This window comes from Thunnus albacares, chromosome 4, assembly GCF_914725855.1.
Source record: "Thunnus albacares chromosome 4, fThuAlb1.1, whole genome shotgun sequence".
Lineage (NCBI taxonomy): Eukaryota > Metazoa > Chordata > Actinopteri > Scombriformes > Scombridae > Thunnus > Thunnus albacares.
This window is the reverse complement of record NC_058109.1, coordinates 31,757,251-31,779,097: the sequence shown is the minus strand read 5'-3', so window position 1 is coordinate 31,779,097 and position 21,847 is coordinate 31,757,251. Positions and strand designations below refer to the sequence as shown.

Below are 21,847 nucleotides of genomic sequence, written 5' to 3'. Positions count from 1 at the left end.
TCAATACAAACTCAGAAAACGCCTGACAGGAATATTATATGAATTATTACGAAATATGTCAAATTTTTCACAGATTTCTCAAAGGAAAGCCACAGATCAGCCTGTAGTGATGTTTATCTAACTGTTAGATGACACAGACTGTAGATTGTCTTTAGATTTTCCTCAGAGATAAACATGCTGGTGAAGATACTCACGCTTCAGGATGTTCCGGCTCTCCAGCTCCTCCACCGCCGGCCTCTGGCTCAGTCTCCTGCGGAAAAACACTAAAATTACGTTCTGGACCATTGTGATCCTGCGCTGCCGGGGTTTTCTCTCTTCAACCCCCCCTTTTGGCACAAAGTCTTTTCAGTCCAACACCTCTACTAGCACTTTGGATGCTTGAGCCGGTGTGCAGAGCGCCAAGATCCGCACATCCACAAAGCAAACACCGCGTCCCACCTCGAGTCCAAAGAGCGGCTTGTTTTGTAACAATTAAGGCTCCACATCGGGAAAGAAGTCAGGATGCGCGTTTTATATCGCGCGTCAAAGCCAGTTCAGTAAAGAAAGAGGGGAGACTTTCCCCGGAAAACAGCTTGGATTGAATGTTCCGGTGATGCCGGGATGGAAAGTTAAGAGAGCAGCGTTGGCTGGAGTCCCGGCGGAGCGGCGGTGTGGAGGATGCTGAGCTCTGAGCTGAGAATGAGAGCTGCTGCACAGCCTGCCTCCTTTTACCACATGCACTACACTAATGTGAAGGGGTGGGACTGAGGAGGAGATTCCCTATGCACGCACACACGCACACGCGCGCGCGCGCGCACACACACACACACACACACACACACACACACACACACACACACACACACACACACACTGTGGTAGGAGAAAGCACAAGAGTGGGCAGGCTTGTAGGCGGGATAAACCCATCTAACTCAATTTTTCCTTCCATTATCAATCTTTATAGCACAATTCATAATGCTGTGGTAAACTGGAGGGTTTCTGAGAAAACAAACATAATGTCCGCATCACTGAGCAACAGATGTAAAGCATCAGATAATAGCAGAGCAACAGCAGCACAGCTATGGCCTAAATATTTAATAGCTCTTCTGTACAGTAAACTAGGGCTGCGACTACTGATTATGTTCATGATCTGTCAGTTTCTCAATTCAGTCTATAAATGTCTGAAAATACTGAGAGAGAAAAAATCACAATTTCCCAGAAGCTGATGTCTTCACATTGCTTATTTTGTCTGGTCAACATTCCAAAGCCTCAAAATCCAATATTTTTTTTTTATAATTTATCATTTTTTGAAGAAGAAAAATGCTAAAAACATCCTGGCTGCAGATTCTCAAATGAGATGATTTCATGCTTTCTTCGTCATACATTACAGGAAGCTGAATATCTTTGGGGTTTGGATTGTTATTCAGACATCTGAAGGCATCATTCTGAGAATTTGATGGGGCACTTTTCACTATTTGCTGACGTTTTTATAGACAATTAATTGATTAATCAAACACATTCACATTTGAGAACCTTGAGCCAGCAAATATTTGGCATTTTTGAGACTGATCAAACTTTCTGACTTATCAACTCACTGTAACTTGTTATATGTAACATGATGGTATAAATGTCATGCGGACACATGAGCTGAAAACAAACAGGGGACACTGTCGCTGATACTCAGTCCTCTAAACTAGTATTTATGTGTTAGTGTTTAACAGGATGGTTTGGCAAAACCAGATTTAGCCTGTGTCACTCCTCAGCATTCCACATCACCCAAATTTTAGGATTCCACACATGACTTTCCAAGATAAATCTCCACTCCTCCCCCATCCAGACTCACTGCCACTAAATTTGCCACACAGCTGTCAAGAAAGCACCAGATTCCCAAAAGTCAGCCTTCTGTTGCATTATAGGATATTATATTGTGCTTAATCTTTTTTTTTTTTAAAGTTAGGTTTCCTGGTCCCTGGACCAACTTGAAAAATCTCAGTAGTAGAAGAATGTTAAGCCCTTAAGCGAGGCACTTGTCAACTTATTAAAGCTGTCCAGAGCGCCAAAGGAAAAACAAATTGCAGCTTTACAAGCAGCTCCCTGATGTAACCACGTTCAGATGCATTAATGTGATGTGAAGTGTTGCTGAACACCGCATGTGTGCATAGAAAACCCCTCCCTGAATAAATGAGGTTAAACAAAGATAATTCATCACGACTCACTTGAGAAAAAGGTGAAGAGCTCATAAAATCCACTTTAATAATGAGCTAGAAAATGATCAGACCACCACGTAGTCGCACTCTAACCGTTAGGGGCTGAAAGTATGATTCACGTCAGCAGCAGGGACAATGTACAGCAGACTAGATCAGAACATTAGATCAGATGTTGTTCTGACCAGCTCAGTAGCATAAAGTGCTGACCGAGTAATGGACATTACATTTACTGGGAACACTGTGTCTTCTTCGGAGCAGGACAACCCCCAACCTCCAAATTATTGAGGTGGACAGACCATTGTTGAGTCACGCAGCAGGGCAAGCTGGCATCATCTTTAAATTGTCAAAATGATCCCTGAAGCACTTACTGTCCCCTGCAAATGCTCTTCACAAGTCTGGTTAGAATAAACCTGAGTGGGATTCTGCCATCAAGGCATCTAAACTTTACAATAAGTTTGCATAAGTTTTAAGATTAAGTATCATCTTTCACACCACAAAACAATTCAGACACACTTTAGAATGTTATGATTATTTTCTATGTTTAATTAGAACTATTTTAATTAGGGCTACCATTTTTACAGTATATGATACAGTCCTATCACCTGACAAGACTGGCAATAGTAGATGACTCTGCAAAACTTTTTTTTTTTACGACCAATGCCCACGTTTTTAAAATTCTCACCTCCTACAATATCTGCACATGGAAACTACGGTATGGTTAAAGTTCAGGAAAAATGTGGTTGAGTTTAAGTAAAGGTTATGGCTATGGTTAATAAAAGCTACAAACATTAAAGGTGCCCTGTGGACATTTCTTGTAAACAAACAAAGGTTCTGTTTACATTCAATGTTTCTCACCAAAAAATACGGTAAGTATCCTTGATGTCTAACCAACATGTTGAGTGCATCTCCTTCCTCAAAAGACATTTGCAGGAGTTGATTTTTTTAATACTTTAAGACCCGCATTATTTGCTAACTTGCAGTCTTATTCGTCACTGCCTTTGTTGGTGCTTTGATACATCTCTTGGCTCGTTACCGCCACCAACTGTTGATCAGCAGAATAGCAAGAAACTGGCGGCAAACATACACCTGATACAAACCCAACTGGGATATGGTTATAAAAATATTGCTCGCTCGCAAACTAACAGAACTAACCAGAACAAAAGGTATGCTAGTAACACTGAGCTAGCTTTCTTCCAAAAGTCTTACCAATTAACAGTGGTTTGTAACTGTTCTGCTGATGGAGACATCATTTTGCTAACATATATATATAATAACCTCATTTGTATTTGACTTCAAATCAAATAAAGTCAGAGTACGTCAAAGATAAAATGATGGAAAACCTTTTATAAGCCACAACAGTTTGTCCACAGCCCTGACAATAATGACACGGTGGATGGCACCTTAGGTGCAGATCTAAAATAAGCCTGCTGTCCTGTGATGACTTCAGCTGTGACTGGGACCACTGAGGGCTTATAAAACAGGACCACAGACATGGCAATATTGAAAGCTGAGGGGACTCGATGTGCTACAGTAAATGGAGCAGAGCCATGGTAGGATGTGTGGTCTGTAGCACAAAACATTCGGGTCAATAGCATTTGCCTCACTTCAGAGTGAATCAAGTCTGTACAGCTGTACACTTTAACACAAAAAGATGTATCACATATACTTTATATTAGAAGACTTGTTGTGGATTTAGGGCAAAAATCTAAAAACACTGCTATAGAAGCAGGAATGAGTCAGACTGTTTCTATTTTACCAAACAATCCTAATGGGCCTTTAGTCACAGCCTCCTGCAGCGATTTGCGCTTCACAAGTACTCACCCACTGTGCTTGATCAGAGTTTAAAGTTGCTCGTTTGTTGGAGAGCTCACCAGCATGTCAAAGAAATGAGCTGCCTGTAAGAGCAAGGGCTGATGGGAATGTCAGCCCATGAAAAGTGGAGGAGAACGGGATGAGTCAGGCGCCATGGGCTGGGCGGTGGCCTGCTACTGCCCACTGAGGTGTATCCTAATCCCTCGCTCCTTCCCTTCAGTGACAGAGCCCGAGGACAGGAGCGCCACGGTCGGATGTGGAGACTGAGTGAGCCCAGGACGGCCTTGGGCACAGGGGTGTGCAGGGGGCAGTTGCCGGGTAGTTGCCAGGAATAATTAAGGGAAACCTCTTTAACCGTAGCCTACCAGAACCTTAACGTTTATGTAACTTCGATGTCAGCACTTGGTTGTCTCTAAGTGTTGACCTGGATGTCTTCCACTGTTATAAGGTCATGGATATAATATATAAGACCGTGGCTTTGAGGAAAACAGTGCTTGGCCAGAAATTTCCGGCATCACCTTGACACTCCACTGCACCTATCGTGCACTAATAAATCTCAACGGTTACAGAAATGCTCAGTAAATCGCTGAGCGCTTTGAAACTACCTTTTATAACTCCCTCTCCTCAAAGGCCTGCTGTGCTATTGATGATAGATGAATGGGACGCATTCAAAGACTCAGACATGAAACCAAGAATCAATTCTTTATCTAGCCGTTTGTTTGTCTCCGAGGCTTTGCCCTTTAGCACGGGTCCACAGATCAAGCAGAGGATCATGTCTAGCTCTCGAACAACCTGCTGGGAGCACAGTGTGGAGGAGGCAACTTCAAATAGCATCGTCCCGCCTCAAACGCTATAGGTTACCACGCATAAGCTTTCAAAAAAGCGGACAAGTAAGTCCACTGTAAGTGGAGCTACATGCCCAATACATGCAGCATTTTAAAGTAATAACTACAAATACTCAAACATGTGAGTCTGAGTTGAGTGTCTTATTATCCTATCAAAGTATCACAACTGTCCTGAAGTAACAGGGTAAATATTGATTACCTAAAACAACATCCATTAGTCAACATAGCAGATCTAAGCTATTTAAAAATCAATTTCTGATTCTGTTTGCATAATGAACCCTCTTACAGTCAACTGGGAAGCCAGAATCAATGCAGGAGATGGACAATGGCCAGACTGGCCCAACCTCCACCCTCTACTGTATCTGTTTATTTATAGCCTAAGAAATGTAGCAGCGGGTGGCAAGCAACAAAATTAGCCACAGATGTCACGGGTCACGTCTCTGATCACCGGTGATCTAACCCTAATTTGGCACGAGGAGAAGGTTCGGTATGGAGAGAAAAACAACAGCGCTCACTGAGTGGGTGCAGAGACTTTGAGACTTTTGACATTTCAATTAGAGGGTACGTGCAGCGAGATCCCTAGAAAAAAAAGCCATTGTATAATGTAAATTACTGCATGTGGGACAGGGATGGTCTATTGTGGTGACAACATATAATTTGAGGTTTTCGCCTCATGCCATATATGTGCAGGCTGTGTCATCCGGTGCTTACGTCTCTCCAACTGCTTTACAATATCTGCCAACTCCATGTCCTGTAATTGGATTGATGCCCGGCTGTGATGCTGCTCGCTGTAAAGGCACAAATAGAAAGCGGACAGGCACATCCTGAGAGAAACGTTCCTCGTGTGAAACCGCAGAGGCAAAAACTACACACTGTCTTCATTCTTTCAACCCTCAGCTGACTGTAGACGTGTTCTCATGTAGAGAAATGAAGTGGCGAAGTCAGAGAGTCGCCAACATACATACACTGAGCAAAATGTAACACTGCTCTTTATTTGGAGAATTAGTTAGAAAAAGCAATGGGCTTGATATTTGTAACCAACAACCAAGGGTGATAATCAGTTGTGTTGCTGCAAAATATTCTTTTCACACATACACAACAAAAATGATTTAAGATGATTAAATGATTAAAGACACACTAAACCACTTTTAACAGGCTGCAGATTTTCTATATGATGGAGCCGTTCAGTCATTCTCTGATCAGTTCTACACCAGCTGAACTGTGCCACCTATAGGAAAGGTAAAGGGGCTGGTATACTCCTTAAGATGTGCCTGTCGTATTGTCAGATATCTTCAGAACCCCCCACCACACCTTTCTAATGGCAGATTAGTGGGGGGAGGGCTGTGCAGGGCCATTTCCGTGACTTTCTGACACCAGTGAGCCAACATTCACACCCACTTATCGCAGTGATTGGTCAACTAAGCAGGGTTGAACTCCTCTCTCGAGCTCTCCTTTTTTCTTTCATGACGGCTATTTATGACGCTTTTCATGTGAACAAACGAGTGCAACTCTATGTCTGCTGTCCAGGAGAGACTGCCTGAAAATAGTGATAAACTCCCCCGTCGCCCTCCCCTCTCTGTGGCGGTCAGCTTTTCACTCCGCCTTTGAGTGAAACCGTTCGGAATAAATATAAAAACATTTGATTTCCGAGGTAGTCGGACATCACAAGAGCCACTTTGGTGAGCAGCAGCAGTTCAGACTTGCAGATGTAGACATGTTAATGTTGCAACCTGCAGGTAAAGAAACTAATAGCTGCTATTTTAACAGTTGCACCACCTTCAGGAAATGAGTGTTACAGCTACAGTTTTTCTTTTATAGCTGCTGTTTTGTTTTGTCTGTTTGAGGTTTTACATGATCTACAAAATCTACATACAAAACACTTACTAGATAGAATTAAATCATAAATACAGATGAATGAATAATAATCAAAACAAAAATAAAATAAAATAAAATTATAATCACTGTGACAAACTGAATAATCAAACAGAAATATTTTGATGACTGTTTTATTATAGGGATCCATTTATAATTTATATCAATATTTTTGCCTGACGCTTAAAGTAAAGATTTTTAAGGTGCTTTTAAGGGGAAATGATCAACCATACAAAAATAGTTTTATAAAAGCCAAATATATAGTTCAAATATTCAGTGACAAAGAAAAACTTTGTCAACCTAATTGTCATTTATTACTTTGTGTTGGCCTATGCAATAACAAGATAATGTCATTTGTTGTTATTACAAGAATTTTTTCTTGTTAAAACAGAATAATTTGGTGCATAACAGTAACACAAAAAGTCAATAACATGGAAATGATACTATTATAATATGAAATCGACTTTGTTAAAACAAGGCCATTTTCTTTCTGAGCAAATTAATTTTGTCATGGTGGCAGTAATGTACTTCCGTGGGTAGGAATAGCTTCCTTCTTTAGAAAGTAGGATGTCAGAGTACACTCAATGAAACTCTCTGAACTCTCCTGCAGCAAATACACTTCAGTTAACAAAACCCTTTCATTTTGTAAGTCAAACACACACTTACACACAAAAATGTGAACATAGCAGTTATATAAAAGAAAAACACTGTGTCGTTCTGTCTGCAGGTGGGGAAAGGGTCAAAATGACAGCAGCTATAACTTTCCTTCAGATGCTTAAATTACTTTTCTTGCTCATAGGTGGCGCAGTTTGGACTGCTGGTCTAAGCTGGTTTTTGCATCAATTACACTGTGCATCCCTTGTAATTAATACAGTTTTGTGCTCCAAGTAAGCTTTGAAAAGTCTTAACTGTAACTAACATAACAGTGCTCTTCATTGTTGTGAAAGCTGAGCATTCAGACATTTCTGGATTTTGTGAAAGGGATCTCTTGCCTAGCTGAGTTTTCTTGCCCGCAGGAGAGAGAAAAAAGGGAGGGAAGCCCAAGAAGAGCATGCATTAATATTTCATCTCTTTTGAAAAGGATTATGAAACTGAAAATATTCTCTGCAGCTCCACATGGAAGAGCAGCCAACCACCATCTGACAGCCTTGGTTGCTTGGAAACTGCTATTGTGTTGAATGCAGTTCACAGTAATATCATTTTAAAGGAGAGTGAATGAAAAAGAGATTAAAGATCATGCCTAAGGAGACAGTTCTTTTGAAGTGAAATGATCAATACAGCCTTATCCTCCTCTCAGTTGACACTTGTGTTTGTTTTAGGATTTTGTGGAGCATGCATTGGCCAAAAAAATGGATATCTGTTGCGACACAAAAATATTTTCCACTAATTTTTCTACTTGCTCAGAGTTCAGAGTGACTCCCAATTCTGTGGGATTGGGATTTCTAAATGCTAATAATGCTGTCTTGCAGTCAGCTGCTGCATGGCCAATGCAATACTGGGTTATTTATAGCAGTCCTGGACAGCAGCTGCGGTTAGCTGCTCCATCCAGATTCACACGGTGACTTGAGGTGTCAGCAGAAATGGGTCTATGTGCCACAAATATCCAATTATTGGTTCCTCCATGGCTCCACAGACTGAGGCAAATACTGAATAAGCTCCTGTCATCATCATCATCATCAGTGCTGCGTGTCTTCCTTCCTCTGCCTTTCTCTTCCTTTACCATCGCTCCTGTCACTTTCTGCCATGTAATAGCCCAAAATGAATGCTGACATGCTGGGTTTCTGTTACACAGATATTGCACTAAGAAAACCTGGTAGCAGAAATAATCTTGTTTGGGAGTTACACCTTAATGAGCATGGCTGAAGAGGTTTCTTGCTGTGCAAAATTAGCTAACAGCAAATTCGAATTGCAGAGAATGTGCAGTAAAAAATTAAGTAAAAACATATCAATGATATGCTTCTAATTCATGAATTCATAAACATGGTTGTCATAATCTTGTTACATCATTCAGCTACAGTAAACAGTTTACCTGATACCTTTATTCTATATGTCTAGACTGAACTCGGAAGGTCAGACAAGCTAATCTGGTTAAACCTCTTTCACAAATGAAACCACCAACACTGCAGTGTGCAATTATATGTGTGAAACTGTGGCTTTTGTCCTTCAACCTTTGGACTCCAATATACACTATATGTGTGTACAACCTCAGGCACTCTTGCTTATCTTGTACGCTGTCTTTGTCTTTGTAGCTGTAATCCAGCTGTAATGGTGCAGACACAAAGAATACAGTGAATGGAGCGACACTGAACGTTCCAGCTGGTGGTGATGTGGTGGGTGACGTACAGCGAGTAAAGGCGGTGCTTGGTTTTGCTCCGCCGTTTTCAACATGGCAGCCGTGTCACAAACTGTCTCAGCATTTGAGGCGTAAAATAGGAAATGCAGTAACAGAATCTTGATTCATATTTTATCAGCATGGGCTAGTTTGATAATTTGACCTGAATTTCACGAGCTGGCCACATTGCACTGGACGGACCTCATTTGCATAAAGTTGAGGTGGAGTCGTGATTATGCAAATTTAGATATGGTTGGTCCGTCAACCTGCTATGCCGTATCCATCATGCACTGTGCGGCTGGATCTCCCACTCTCCAGATAAAAAGAATAAGATCCATCCACTTGACATCCATCAACGGATCCAGTGTGTCTGCACCATGAAGGTAGCAGCCTGACAGGGATTACATAGCTCATACCTGTTTATTTAGCATCTTGTTCTATAAGTGGTTGTCATGATTAAGAGCTTATAGTTGACAGCTACACTTAATTGTCAAATAAAACCTTTTCAGACATAGAATCCATTGCTTAAGTCATCTGTCTAAGTGATGGCTTTTCTTCACTCAGATGTAGATGTCCATTGCATAAAAATTCCTTACAGCTTTATTAAAGGGAACATATTGTGCTTTTTTGATTTTGTGTTATTTTTATACTGTTATGATGTCAGATGTCTGTATTCTACATGGCCAAAATTACAAAACTTGAGGTGAGCATTTGTAAAAATGCTTCTTACAAGTCAAAAATCAGGGCTTTAGCCTGCTCTGAACGCTTTGTTTGAAATGTTACTTCAATTCCACAGGTTGTTGGTGTTGTCCATTTGCATATTTCGGATCAGATACTGGCCCAAACATGCACAGATGTAGCTGGAAGTCTGCTGAGGAGCAGCTTCCAAGATTTGGCCAATCAGAACAGAGTAGGCTCATCAGGAGGGGGCCTGAAAGAGACAGGAGCTAAAATGGCCTGTTTCAGACAGAGGCTGAACTGTGGGGCTGCATAAAGGGCCAGTATATGATAAATAAGGAGTTTTTTGAATTGTAAATCATACATAGATATCCCAGAATATAAATATAGACCTCAAAATTTGCAGAATATGTCCCCTTTAAGACATGACAGAAACTTTTCTGTTACAGCTACAATGCTAATGCGATATTTGTCACCTGATACGTGGTAGGAAGCAGAAAGCAAAGAGCAGAGAGAGAGAGAAATGCTGTGAGTTAAAGAGTAATAATATGATGGAAGAAAAGTGTACTCTGTTTTCTCAAACACTGCATTAAAAGTATTTTACTGCTGCACCCTCAACTAATGACCATCGTGAGTGTGAGGGAAGCTCACTCCTCTTCTCACCTGTGCATCCTGTCATGAATCTTCACATCAATTTTATCATTTGTTAGAAAATTTTGCTTCCTATTGTATATTGGCTGACATTGCAAAAGTTTTGTGTAACATTTATGTGGCTAGTCTGGATGATAGTTGAAAACGTAGTGAGAGACTGCCAGTAAGATTACTGTTATGGTTGTATTGACATTAGAAGAATCTCCCCAATGGCTTAAAATGGGCTGATTCAGTGTCTCGGATGTAGTCAGTGTTTCAATTAGCAGCAAATATGCTATAGGTGCATATTATTTGTTACATTTTGCCTTATCACCCTGCTTTTGTCAGGGGGTTTCAGTTCAAAAAAGTTTAATTCACAGAGTAAGATCATTTCTGCCTGCAGTGCAGCTCTGCCGCCAAGAAATATCACTATAACTAAACCCTCTTTTATTTCAATGCTGCCAGCTCCAACTCCTCTCATCCCTCACTCCCTTTGCAGCCTTTCCTGCATGGTCACCCACACAGGGCCATCATACGGCAAGTAGAAGATGACAAACAATAGATCAAAAAAGCTGCCCCTCTACAATAGCAGCCACACATTTCTACTGGGAGTTCGAGGCACTGACGCTTCAGGGATTTTTACCAAGTCATCAGATGCATGATCACTACCTTCTCACAGCTTCACAGAGGATCAGGCAGACTGCAGCAAAATCTCAGCAGTGTTATAAAGGAAGGTCTTTACGGTGTCATATTTATATAATGATGTCCTCAGATGAGGCCACCAGCAGAATATGCCTGCATTAAAGCTTTTTAAAACATAACAGAGGACAGGGATGGAGATGTGGATCGTTGCAGTAAACTGTGGCCAGCTCTCTAGAAGAGCCCCGCGGGCGAGTGGGGACGGTTCAATCAGAGGGGAAGGGGGGAGAGGAAAGGCAATCTCTCCATCACCCAGGAACAGGGAGGGGGGAAGGCAAGCTGAGCTGTGACGTAGATAGGACATTGATTATGTTTGCTGCAGCAGTATTTCGCCAGAGAGAGAGCTATATTTAGAAGCAGAGGGTTCCCTTCTGTTATCTCAGGCCAGCCCACTGCTCTGCATTCTGCTGCAGAGTGCCACGCTAAAGTAATGTAAATCAATGCAACATGCCACATCCTCTTCAGTATATATCAGTGGACGTGTTGCATCACTGCACAAATGAAAAGCAGTGCACAGTGAGTTTTCATGAGGATTAGATATACCAGTAAAGACTTATCTTTAATGCATTTTAGCATTTTAACAAAAATAGCAAAACTACTAGAGTATGGTATTTAAAATGATCATTTACTCTGCAGTTTGACTTACAAGGTACTCTCTGATTCTACTTATAATATAAGGTCCATGTTTCTTTTTGTACTTTTGTGTTGAATGGACTTTAAGAACACAGCGTTTGTGTTCCAGAGAAATCACAGAACTGCAGTGCAATGCAGTAATGCAGAAATGTACGTACCCTTAGTGAGGCTCTTTACAAGATCTCCTGCAAATTATAAGGATAATGCATCCCTTCAATAACCAGATGCTAAGGAGAAAGTGAATAGTGAGGTTCATCTCAGGTCAGTTTGCATCACTATATACTATGTACAATATATGCCTGTATGTGGCAAATGATGCATTGTTACATCTTTCTTTTCAGTCTTTATCCTGCACCATACCGTCTGAAAACAACATAAAAGCAAGAGAAAAAGAAGTACATAAAAAATGCATCAACTGTGTTCACATTAAAATCTATGTCCCAGTCGTGTTCCAACACTCTGCTTTACTATTTAAATGTAACAAATTCAACATTGTCCCATTTATTTTTCTTTTAAAGGACAGGTTCACAATTTTTCAAGTCTGTCTTAAAACATCAGTCAGGAGCCCTAATGAACATTGAAACAGGTTTTTCTTGCCATAATCATTCCTCCTGTTCATACTTGCCATTAGAACATCCTTTCATGATGCACTTACAATGTAAGTGATGGGGGCCAAAATCCACAGTCCTCCTGAGCAAAAAATGTATTTAAAAGTTCATCTGAATCTTAAGTTATTACTGTCTTTTAAGTCCCTCTTTTTGTTACTATACTTCCACAGCAGCTCAACAGGGAAACACTGTCTGAGGAAACACAAAGAGGGAATTTGATACTAAAAAGACTGTAAATGTGTCAGATATCCACTTGATATGACTAACTCAGACTGCTGAAGCCTCATATAAGCTTCACATCAACTTTTAAATGCATTTTTGCACAGTGAAAAAAATACAAACAGTGGATTTTGGCCTCCATCACTTACATTGAAAGCACATTTTAAGGGGATCTTTTAATAGCCAGTATGAACAGGAGGAATGATTACAGCGAGGAAAACCTCTTTCGCTGTTCATATGGGCACCTGACTTGAAAAATTGTGAACCTATCCTTTAAAGCTCCTATGCGTAGGTTTTAAAATTTTCCACTGCTGGCACCCCAGAGTGGAAGTTTCAAAAAAGACACAGTGGCAAACAGCAACGCATTCTGCTACGATCGACCCATGAATCTGATTCGGGGAGATAAATTGAGAGGAAAGAAACACAGACTACAAACAAAAACTTATTCCATCAGAATCATTTAAGGTGGCTTTAAAAATTCTACCTGTTCACTGTCGCGTGAAAGCAAAATGTATCGCCTCGTTTTCAGCCGATGCTGAGTCTGCACAGGGTATCTCGGGTGAAAGCCTCAGCATCACGTTGCCTGGCATGTCAGCTGCTGCTCTGCACAAGCATCAAGGTGAGAATTACTGATTGTTCTCTGTCCGCAGTAACGGCTGTTCTGTTCCTGATGTTGTACAAACAGCTGTGCCGCCCAAGGCCCTTCACAGTACTCAAACACTGCCATGAGTGCTTCAGACAGGACACGGCGTGCAAGCCACCTCCACAAACACTGTTCTGTTCAATTCAGCTCGACTCATTCAGTGCGACAGATTCATTATGATTCATTCAATGTGTACACAATCACTGGTGCAGGATGGATGTTTAGAGAGTGTTCATGGGAGAGGGTCCCTTCGGCTTTTGTTGTTGCTGTGCGAGCTGCCAGGAGGGGCTCGTCATGTCCTCTGGCAGACCATGTGGTCAGCAGGACAGAGACACTGGCAGGCGAGCACATGGAGCCATCACCCCGGACAATGGCATGCCTCAGCTGTCCACAGCTCTGACTCAGTTGATGTGGATGAGTCTTGTAGGCCGGCCAGTCCTGCTGTCAGTCACAGTCAGAGCTCAGTGCTGCGGCACCAGGCTGCAAACACAGCGTCTGGCCCAGGACCCGACTCCATGGTGACATCCACACAAAGTTTTTAGTGTTTGCATGGGGCACCTGCTGCACAGAATCATATACTGATTCAACTATCTGAATCTGTGTTTTAAGCTAACTTTCTAGTGTCTTATTGAAGCTGATGAGTGTTTAACATTAAAAAAACATTCCCGACTGCAGCTATAAATAGCATTTTGTTAGCTTTATTTTATGTGCTAAGTGCTGATTGCTCTGATTTTTGTTGCATTGCACTTCCCCCCACTTCTAAAACTGTGACTCCATTAGAGAAAAGTCTTTTTCTTGGATTTTTCTACAAATGTGTATTTCTTTTCATACTTTTTCACCCATGATGGCTATAGCTGCTCATGCTAACTATGCAGTTTATAGTCTTTTTTTTTGCTGGTAACATAAAAAAAAAATCACTTTCTGCGTGTCTTTTTTCATGAACACAAGAGACCAGATGTATAAAACTCTGTGTAGATTCTGGACTATCACTCTAACAAAGGCAGAAAAAATGCATAGCTATTCTCTCCATCCCAATTACAAAGTGGTGCGTACGCATGGTTCTGTTTTATAAATCTCATACCACTGAGGAACTGGGCACACATGCACAAACCTGATTTCTATTCCTACATGTACCTGTAAACCATCAGTGGCAGTAATATCTCATTGATCATTATTAAACATCAGAATGATCATTAATGATTTACTGCATCAGTGCTGTTATCTAACTAGTCCTTACAAAGTGCTTCACTATAAACAACATTAACACAAATAAATTACATGATGCCTCTGGTGTCAATTAAAACGATAACTTGATCACACAAACATAATTAAACATGTAGCTAATTATGTTTGTGCCTTTGCTGTTTTAAAAATTGCTAATCAGGGAAATGAGATTAAAACCTGAACAAACAATGTGTAATTATTTAGATCTTGCCTCTCACCCTATTTCTCACTCTCTGATTGCTCTAGAAAACCATGCACACCTCTGAATTATGTGTGAGGTGTGCACATTCTTAACACAGATACACGTTTTTTAAGAAATACCGGTTTATATGTGTGACATTGCATATGCATGTTGTTTTGTTTATACATCTGGACATCGGTGTTTAGGACAGAAAATGAAAAATCTCCAGCTGGCTTTTGAATTCTTTGCCACTGTGTTCTATCATTTGGCCAATCATCTTTCTGCATGTTTCATGAACCGATCGGTTGTTAGATGCTGCTCTTAAAGGATAAAGCTGGCGTCATTCTATATTTTTCTTATGCTGCAGTATACATTTGTTACTGATCAGACGCCTCCCTGATGGTAATGCAAACATTTAAAGTAACAATATGTACAGAACTTTTGCACAGTACTGTATACATTGTTGATTTTTTAAAAAAGGCTCAGTATTGTCCTAAAACAGCTGGGCACTGTCGTTTTTAGTGAATGCTACTCAAACAGGAGTACAGAGTGCATTTGTTGAGAGCTACTTTCAGCCACAGATTAATACACATTCTAGTGAGTATTTAAAGCAGCACGGTGGTGTATGTGGGACAGACTCGAAATTATGTAATGAATTGATGAATGAACATGTCACCCAGCGCAACAATGTGGCTCATTGATGTGGTTTTAAATCATTTTTTGATAACAATGAAGCTTTTGATAACAACACAGAGGAATAAGATATATCAAGCTTTGGATAAACAGACTACAGTTGTTAGTAGGATCAGTTCAGTTTTGGTTTTGGTCATTTTATGGGATTTGTTGACAATAAAAAGTACAGAATACCATTTGTCCCAATGTCTTTCTCTGTTGCTGTCACAATAAATATTGTTAATCATTTTCAGTTAATCTCTCTTTATTTAAGTGCAGTTTGACATTGATGCCTCAGTAAATTAATCACTACAGTAATGTAACAAAGTGAGTGAACTGTATGACCAGCAGGGAATGTGGCTCACAGCAAATCTGCTGCTGTGACCTCTGTCCTCAAACAACACTGTGTACACACTGTCCATGTCCCAGCATCCCACTGTCACCATTCCCCCTTATGACATATAATTGATCATTTCCTGTTTTCATTATGCAAGAATAACCAGTTGACTTTACATAAGCAGTTTGTTGTGTTCAGGGTGTAGCTTTGTCTCACTTTAATGTCCCTTTCAGACTACAGGCCAAAGTGCTCTGAAATCCTCTCTGGTAAGTTCAGTAATTAAGTTCATGATGCGTCATGCCTCTTGCTATTCTGCAATTACTTGCTAGAATTTGTCCATGTGCACATGAAGAAGCTCACATGGAGAAAAGCGTGTTTGGAACAGACTCGGTTTATGATAACATCACATATATCACACGCACACACACAGCTACTCCGGCTTTCCAGATTGACACGCAGCTGTGAAATGCCTTGGGCAAGGATGCAGGAAAAAGGCACATGGAGAAGCGTGATGCCAGGCTCAAAGAAACTCACAGGCAGTATTATTTAGCCTGTCTGAATGTTACCCTGCCTTACTCATCTCTCACAGTTAAATTACAAAGCGGAGAGCAAAAGGCTTAGCTGTAAATTAATTAGGCCTCATCAAACACTTGCTGCCCCGTTTCCCTCTCAGTGTGGTCGGACAGGAACGGAAACCATCTCTCTCTCTCTCGCTTTCTCAGCTCAAAGTCTTCATCTCTCTAATTAGCTGCTGTGACCTGTGATGGTACTGGAAATGTAATGAAACCACACCCAGGACACCCAGGGATCCAATCTCCCTGCAGTTCGCTGACTCCAATGGTGACCTTTCTGCTGCAGAAATAATGTAATGACTATTACATTATATGTATAATACTATTTCAGATAAATACAAACTGTTCTTACTTCTGCTATTATAACTAATATAAATGGTATATATTCTTATTCTGAACAATTTTAAACAAGAAATGGCAAAAAATCCAGTATGCATCCAAAAAGAAGATGCTATAGAGCCTGGGGCGTGGCATTGGAATTAACAAATGAATCACTTAATAAATGAATAAAAAACAAACAAAATTAAAATTAAATTAAAATCACATTTACATGATATATAAAATTTTAAAGTAAAGAAAAACAACTTTACATGTATCAATTAATAATTTTATTTTTATATTCTGTGACTTGAAATGACTTAAAAATGGAACAAAGAAATGAAATTGTGGAATAACTAAAGAAAAGTACTTTACTTGACTATTTCCATTTTCTGCTATTTTATACTTCTACTCCACCACATTTGAGAGGGAAAAATTCAACTTTTTACTCCGGAACATTTATTTGACAGCTATACTGGTTAATTTTTCCATTAATATTAAACATAATAATAATTTTTGGTTTAGGACCATAGACTGTAACAAAACACTGTGATGTCATCCATTGGTTTGTGGACTCCCTTTTTGAAACCTTGAGTTTGCATTTTGACCACTGCCGTCTTGGATTTTTGGAGCTAGAGGTGATGAGAAGTGACCATATTTGGACGAGAGGGTGGAGCTGACCCTAACGCTAGCTGCTAGTTTGGTTAGCATGGTGCATTTACAGTCTGTAGCGATAATAATACTGTAACAATGCTAATCCTAATGCAAATTTTCACTAACGAAAAACAGGCTTAAAAAGATCAAAACAAAATGTGCTTACGGGAAAAACTGAACATCTGACTTCTTAGAGGGTCTTTTACTACAACCAAACACTGAGCAAGACTTTTTTAGGTGACCAAAATGTTACAAATAACTGTCATGAACTGAAAACACACTGAAATAGTGACGGCTAAGCCTATAGAGTATAGACCATGGTTACATTACCTAACCAATGTTGTAACCATGGTAGCGACTTGTCAATCACAATGTAGCCACGCCCTAAAGCATACCCTGCTTTATCATCTATTTTACTCTAAATGGGACCATAATTTGCAAAATGAACATCATGCTGTAGACCATAAACTCATTAGGAAACTGAGGTATTAAATCACAGACTTCCATACAATTCGACTTCTTTTTGCAGCTGGTGGAGTCGCCCCCTGATGGCCATTAGAAAGAATGCAGGTTTAAGGCATTTCTGCATTGGCTTCACTTTTCAGACCTGGAGCTACCTGCTTGCTTAGGACCCCTTGCAAAAACAACAACAACAAAAAAAAAACATATATGAGCCACCAAAGAGACATTCCCCCTCTAACCTTCTCAAATGGTAATCTTTAAATAATTGTTTGAGGCCCAAAGAGGAGAAATTCTCCAATGTTAAAAAACAACAGAGATAAGACAATAATTGAGAACCACTGGGCTAAACTTCCAAACTGTATCCAGTAATTGAAAGCAGGGCTTATACTTATATATACAGGGCTTATAGCAAAGGATGTGAGTACTTCTTCCATCACTGTATGTATCCCAAATAACACTTTATTGTTTATTCCAAAATTTTCAATATCTGTGAGCATGAACAATCAAATGAAAGAAATCCTCTGTGATGTTACGTCACTTTCTGGAGCTGCTCCATGGATGATGAAAGGCAGACTGACTTGAGCTTGTTTGACTTCTTACAATTCAATGACTTTGATTTAACAGTGATGAGTCTGACAACTCTGCACCACTCTAAGGCACTCTCTGTGGGAAAAAAAATCACATGGGTATGTGCTACAAGGTCTCCTATTCATTGTCAGTGGTTGCATGTGGTTTACAGGCAGGCTCTATTGTAAACATCAGTACATTGTCATCCCTGTGATTTCTGTTCAGTGAGCCCTCTAGTGATGACATTTATAGTGAGCCCTTCTGTCCCTGAGCAGAGAAAAAGAACTACAGACCAAATGAAGCTCAAACTTAACGGTCCTCAAAATGAATGTTTAACTGAATGAAAGCATGGATCTCTGAAAAGTGGACATCTATTGTTTGTGGACAGTGGAGATTTGGTAATGTCAGTAAAACATTATATATTCAAAATAATTTAGTGTTCCGTTTTGTTTTCACAAGATGCACTCCATATTACCTATATACCATTACAACAAGTCTGATGATTTGTTATCTGTATCTAATTAAGACTATTAAAAAAATACTTTATGACTTTCTTTTTTAATCACAACCTGTCCACTGTGCAGCACTATAAACGGACAGATATTAAAGCAAAATAGTTACACTTTAACTTGCATTCCATGCTGGAAGAAAGCATTTTATAACCTTGTCAGAAGGGAAGAAAAACAAAGGCACAAGGGAGGATATTATTACTGCCAAGTTATCTTTCATCTGTGCACTTTGTGAATTCCTCCTCAAATTGAGGGAAGACAACATCCTGAAGCAAGCATTTTACAGGGAACTGAATGCACCTGATGTTCCTCCAAAAAGGCAGATTAGAGGACAACACAACTCCTGCTCCATTTATTTGACTTACAAGAGTGATTTCCCCCTAAACAAATCTTGACTACACTTACCAAACACAATGGCAGCAGCAGATGGGAAGTTTCTTTTAAACTGGTTTTACACTTTCATACCTACAAGGCTGCATGTAAGTATTGTTAACCAGTATTTTTCCATCTACAGTCAACGTAAATCTATAGCAATTGATTTTTTGGCTACTTGGGGGGTAGTGCAACCAGATGTAAACACAACTCTGATATATTATCACCTCAAAGTTGACATGGCAACCTTGTTAGCAAACAGTGGCAGACACAGAGCAACAATTGCAAGCAAATTTGGAGATACGTGTCTGGCCAATATCACTCACCTTTTATCTCTATTTTGGTCTCCACCAACTCCTGAGGAAAATATCTGATAAATGCATCAATATCCCCCAACTTACCACTAACTTTGTCTGTCTACCACCTGGTGCTGGATAGGTAGTGAGGTTTTAGAGCCTTGTCACTGAAAACAGCTGTCTGCAGATGCTGATGAGAGCGGTGAGAGTGAACCAAAACAGCAAAATTGCCGACCATAAAACCAAAACAATGAGCTGAAAGATGCTAAAATGATCTGTAAAGCTAATGGGAACTGCAGAGTTGGGTGAGGATTCTCTGTGTCTTAATCACTACAAGCAACCCATTTCACATTACCCATTTTACCCATCGTTGATGCAAAAATGTGGATTAGAGCAGCTTTAAAAAAGTGACACATAAACAACGTTACCAGATGCACACGTGATGATTTCTGTTTGTCCAGAGTCTTAATCAAGTTGAATTCAGTCAAAGGCCTACCAGCTATTTTGAGCTGCGAGTCGTTTAAGGTAATAATGCGTTTGAAAACGCTAATTAGAAGTTTGAGATTTGTTTGTCACTGAGAAGAATACTTCTGTTTCACCAAAATTGGCAACAGAAAGCAAGTCTACCGCAAATTAAAGCACTCAGCTGCATTCAGCACATAGTAAAGTGTGAACATCTCGCTAACAGCCTGTTATCACAGCTGCCCATTTTAGCAAATGTATGAAAAACAACTAAATGTGTTAATAGTCTACAGAGGGGAAAGTGCTAACAGCTATAGTACAAAGCAGCTTCAACTCTCTGAGAGTCCAAAACAGTTGAACGGTCATTCACTGCTGCAGAGAGCTGCTGATTTACTGTCCTGCACCACACCTAACGCCCATCAGTTTTATTGAGGAAGGCAGCCATCTTGCTTTAGTATAAAGTTACTGTATGTCCAAACAATACATTTGGTGTTGTGACTACATTTTAAGAGGACTGAACTCTCCTCCTCCCACTCTGAACATAAGCCTCCAAGCACACCCTGCCACTGTATTGTTCACTAAAAAAACAACCTGATTTGATTGTTAATCCTATTAAAGTCACCATAATAACAGCATATTGCCTGTTACATAACACGACAAATATGATTATTTTCGGTGTTGCATTCCTCCTCTGCCTTTCAGAAAATCCTGTTCCACACTCTAAAAATCAGACCGCTTGACCCAGAAAAGCCACATCCAAGGAAAGCAGAGGAACAACAATTTACAAATCATTTGTTGTGACTATTAACGCCAAACTGATTCATGATAAAATTTTCTGCAATGAACTGCGAATTACATGACCGAAACTTAAACAACATGTATCACAATTTGAGTTTGAGAGATACAAAGAGGGGAAGCATCATATGTATCATGCATGAAGGGTTTATAGATGACATGAAGCACTGTGAGACAGAGATGCACTGATAGGAGTAAAGAAATGCTTTTTCCCTTCTTCTTATCATGCTAAATGCTTACTGCACTGTACTGTGATTTAACGGTGTGCTAATATTTAGCCTGCATCGATAAAATGCAATACATTTCAACAGCACCATAGAATATAGCCTCCAGAATGACCATCAACACCTCTCCAAGTCAATATAAATGGATCAACTTTACAAAGGCAGGATTAATTGCAGTGCTGTTGTAATGGATTGAACTGGATTTAGCAAGGTGTAGCTAATAACCTGGCAACACCATGTGAGGCAACTGTGCCCGGATTATGTGGTAGTGAACGCCTTTACCCATGACCCAGAAGAGGCTTTATATGATTTTCTTTAGGCAAACATGAATCTTTATGATGTGAATTGGTAGCATATGTATTAAAATGATATCCGTTCTACATAGATGGGACTTTTAAAACCATTGTTTTAGTTTTTGAAACCTGTACCGTACTGTTTGGCTCAGTGTTACTATTCTCATCAACCCTGTTTCCAGCCACAGCGGGCAGCTGTTTTCAGCAAAATAGTTCCGAGCATCAAACAGCAGACGGACAAAGTTAGCAACTTGCTGGTGAACATATTGGAGCATTTAGCAGTTAAAGAGCCAGATGTTTCCTTTAGGAGATGATGGAAAGCAAACTAGAGCTAAAAAGAGAGTGAATATTGGACTTAAATTTGCTGGGTGGAAAGAAACATGACTCCAAATGAATGCTAATGTTGCTCCATGTCTTCTGGATGTGTAAACAGGCAACTGTTTGCTAACACGTTTGCCACATCGACTTCATAGTGTTTACAGTTTTCCAAGTGTGAGATGAGAAGATCAATATCAATCTATCAATCACAGGCAATGACTGATTTTTTGGCCACAGCGGAAACAGTCATTACCTTTTAAGTTAATATGGCAACTTGTTGGCAAACTGTTGCTTATTTACACATCCAGCAGTTAGGGAGCAACATTATCATTCATTTGGAGTCGTGTTTCTGTCCATCTGATGAATGCAAGTCCAATATCCATTCTTTTTCACCTCTGTTTTTGCTCTCTACCATCTTCTGAGGGAAATATCTG

The 21,847-nt window shown here is 40.1% G+C and overlaps 1 protein-coding gene across 4 annotated transcripts in view; it reads right to left on the bottom strand.

The window, feature by feature from the left end:
* phactr3b (phosphatase and actin regulator 3b) overlaps positions 1-21,847 on the bottom strand; it is a 59,530-nt gene that overhangs the window by 6,288 nt on the left and 31,395 nt on the right. For all 4 annotated transcript variants that reach the window (XM_044348929.1, XM_044348931.1, XM_044348930.1 and 1 more), the window contains one exon: positions 195-250. In XM_044348929.1, coding sequence (XP_044204864.1) covers positions 195-250 — 56 coding nt within the window. The remainder of the gene's footprint in view (positions 1-194; positions 251-21,847) is intronic.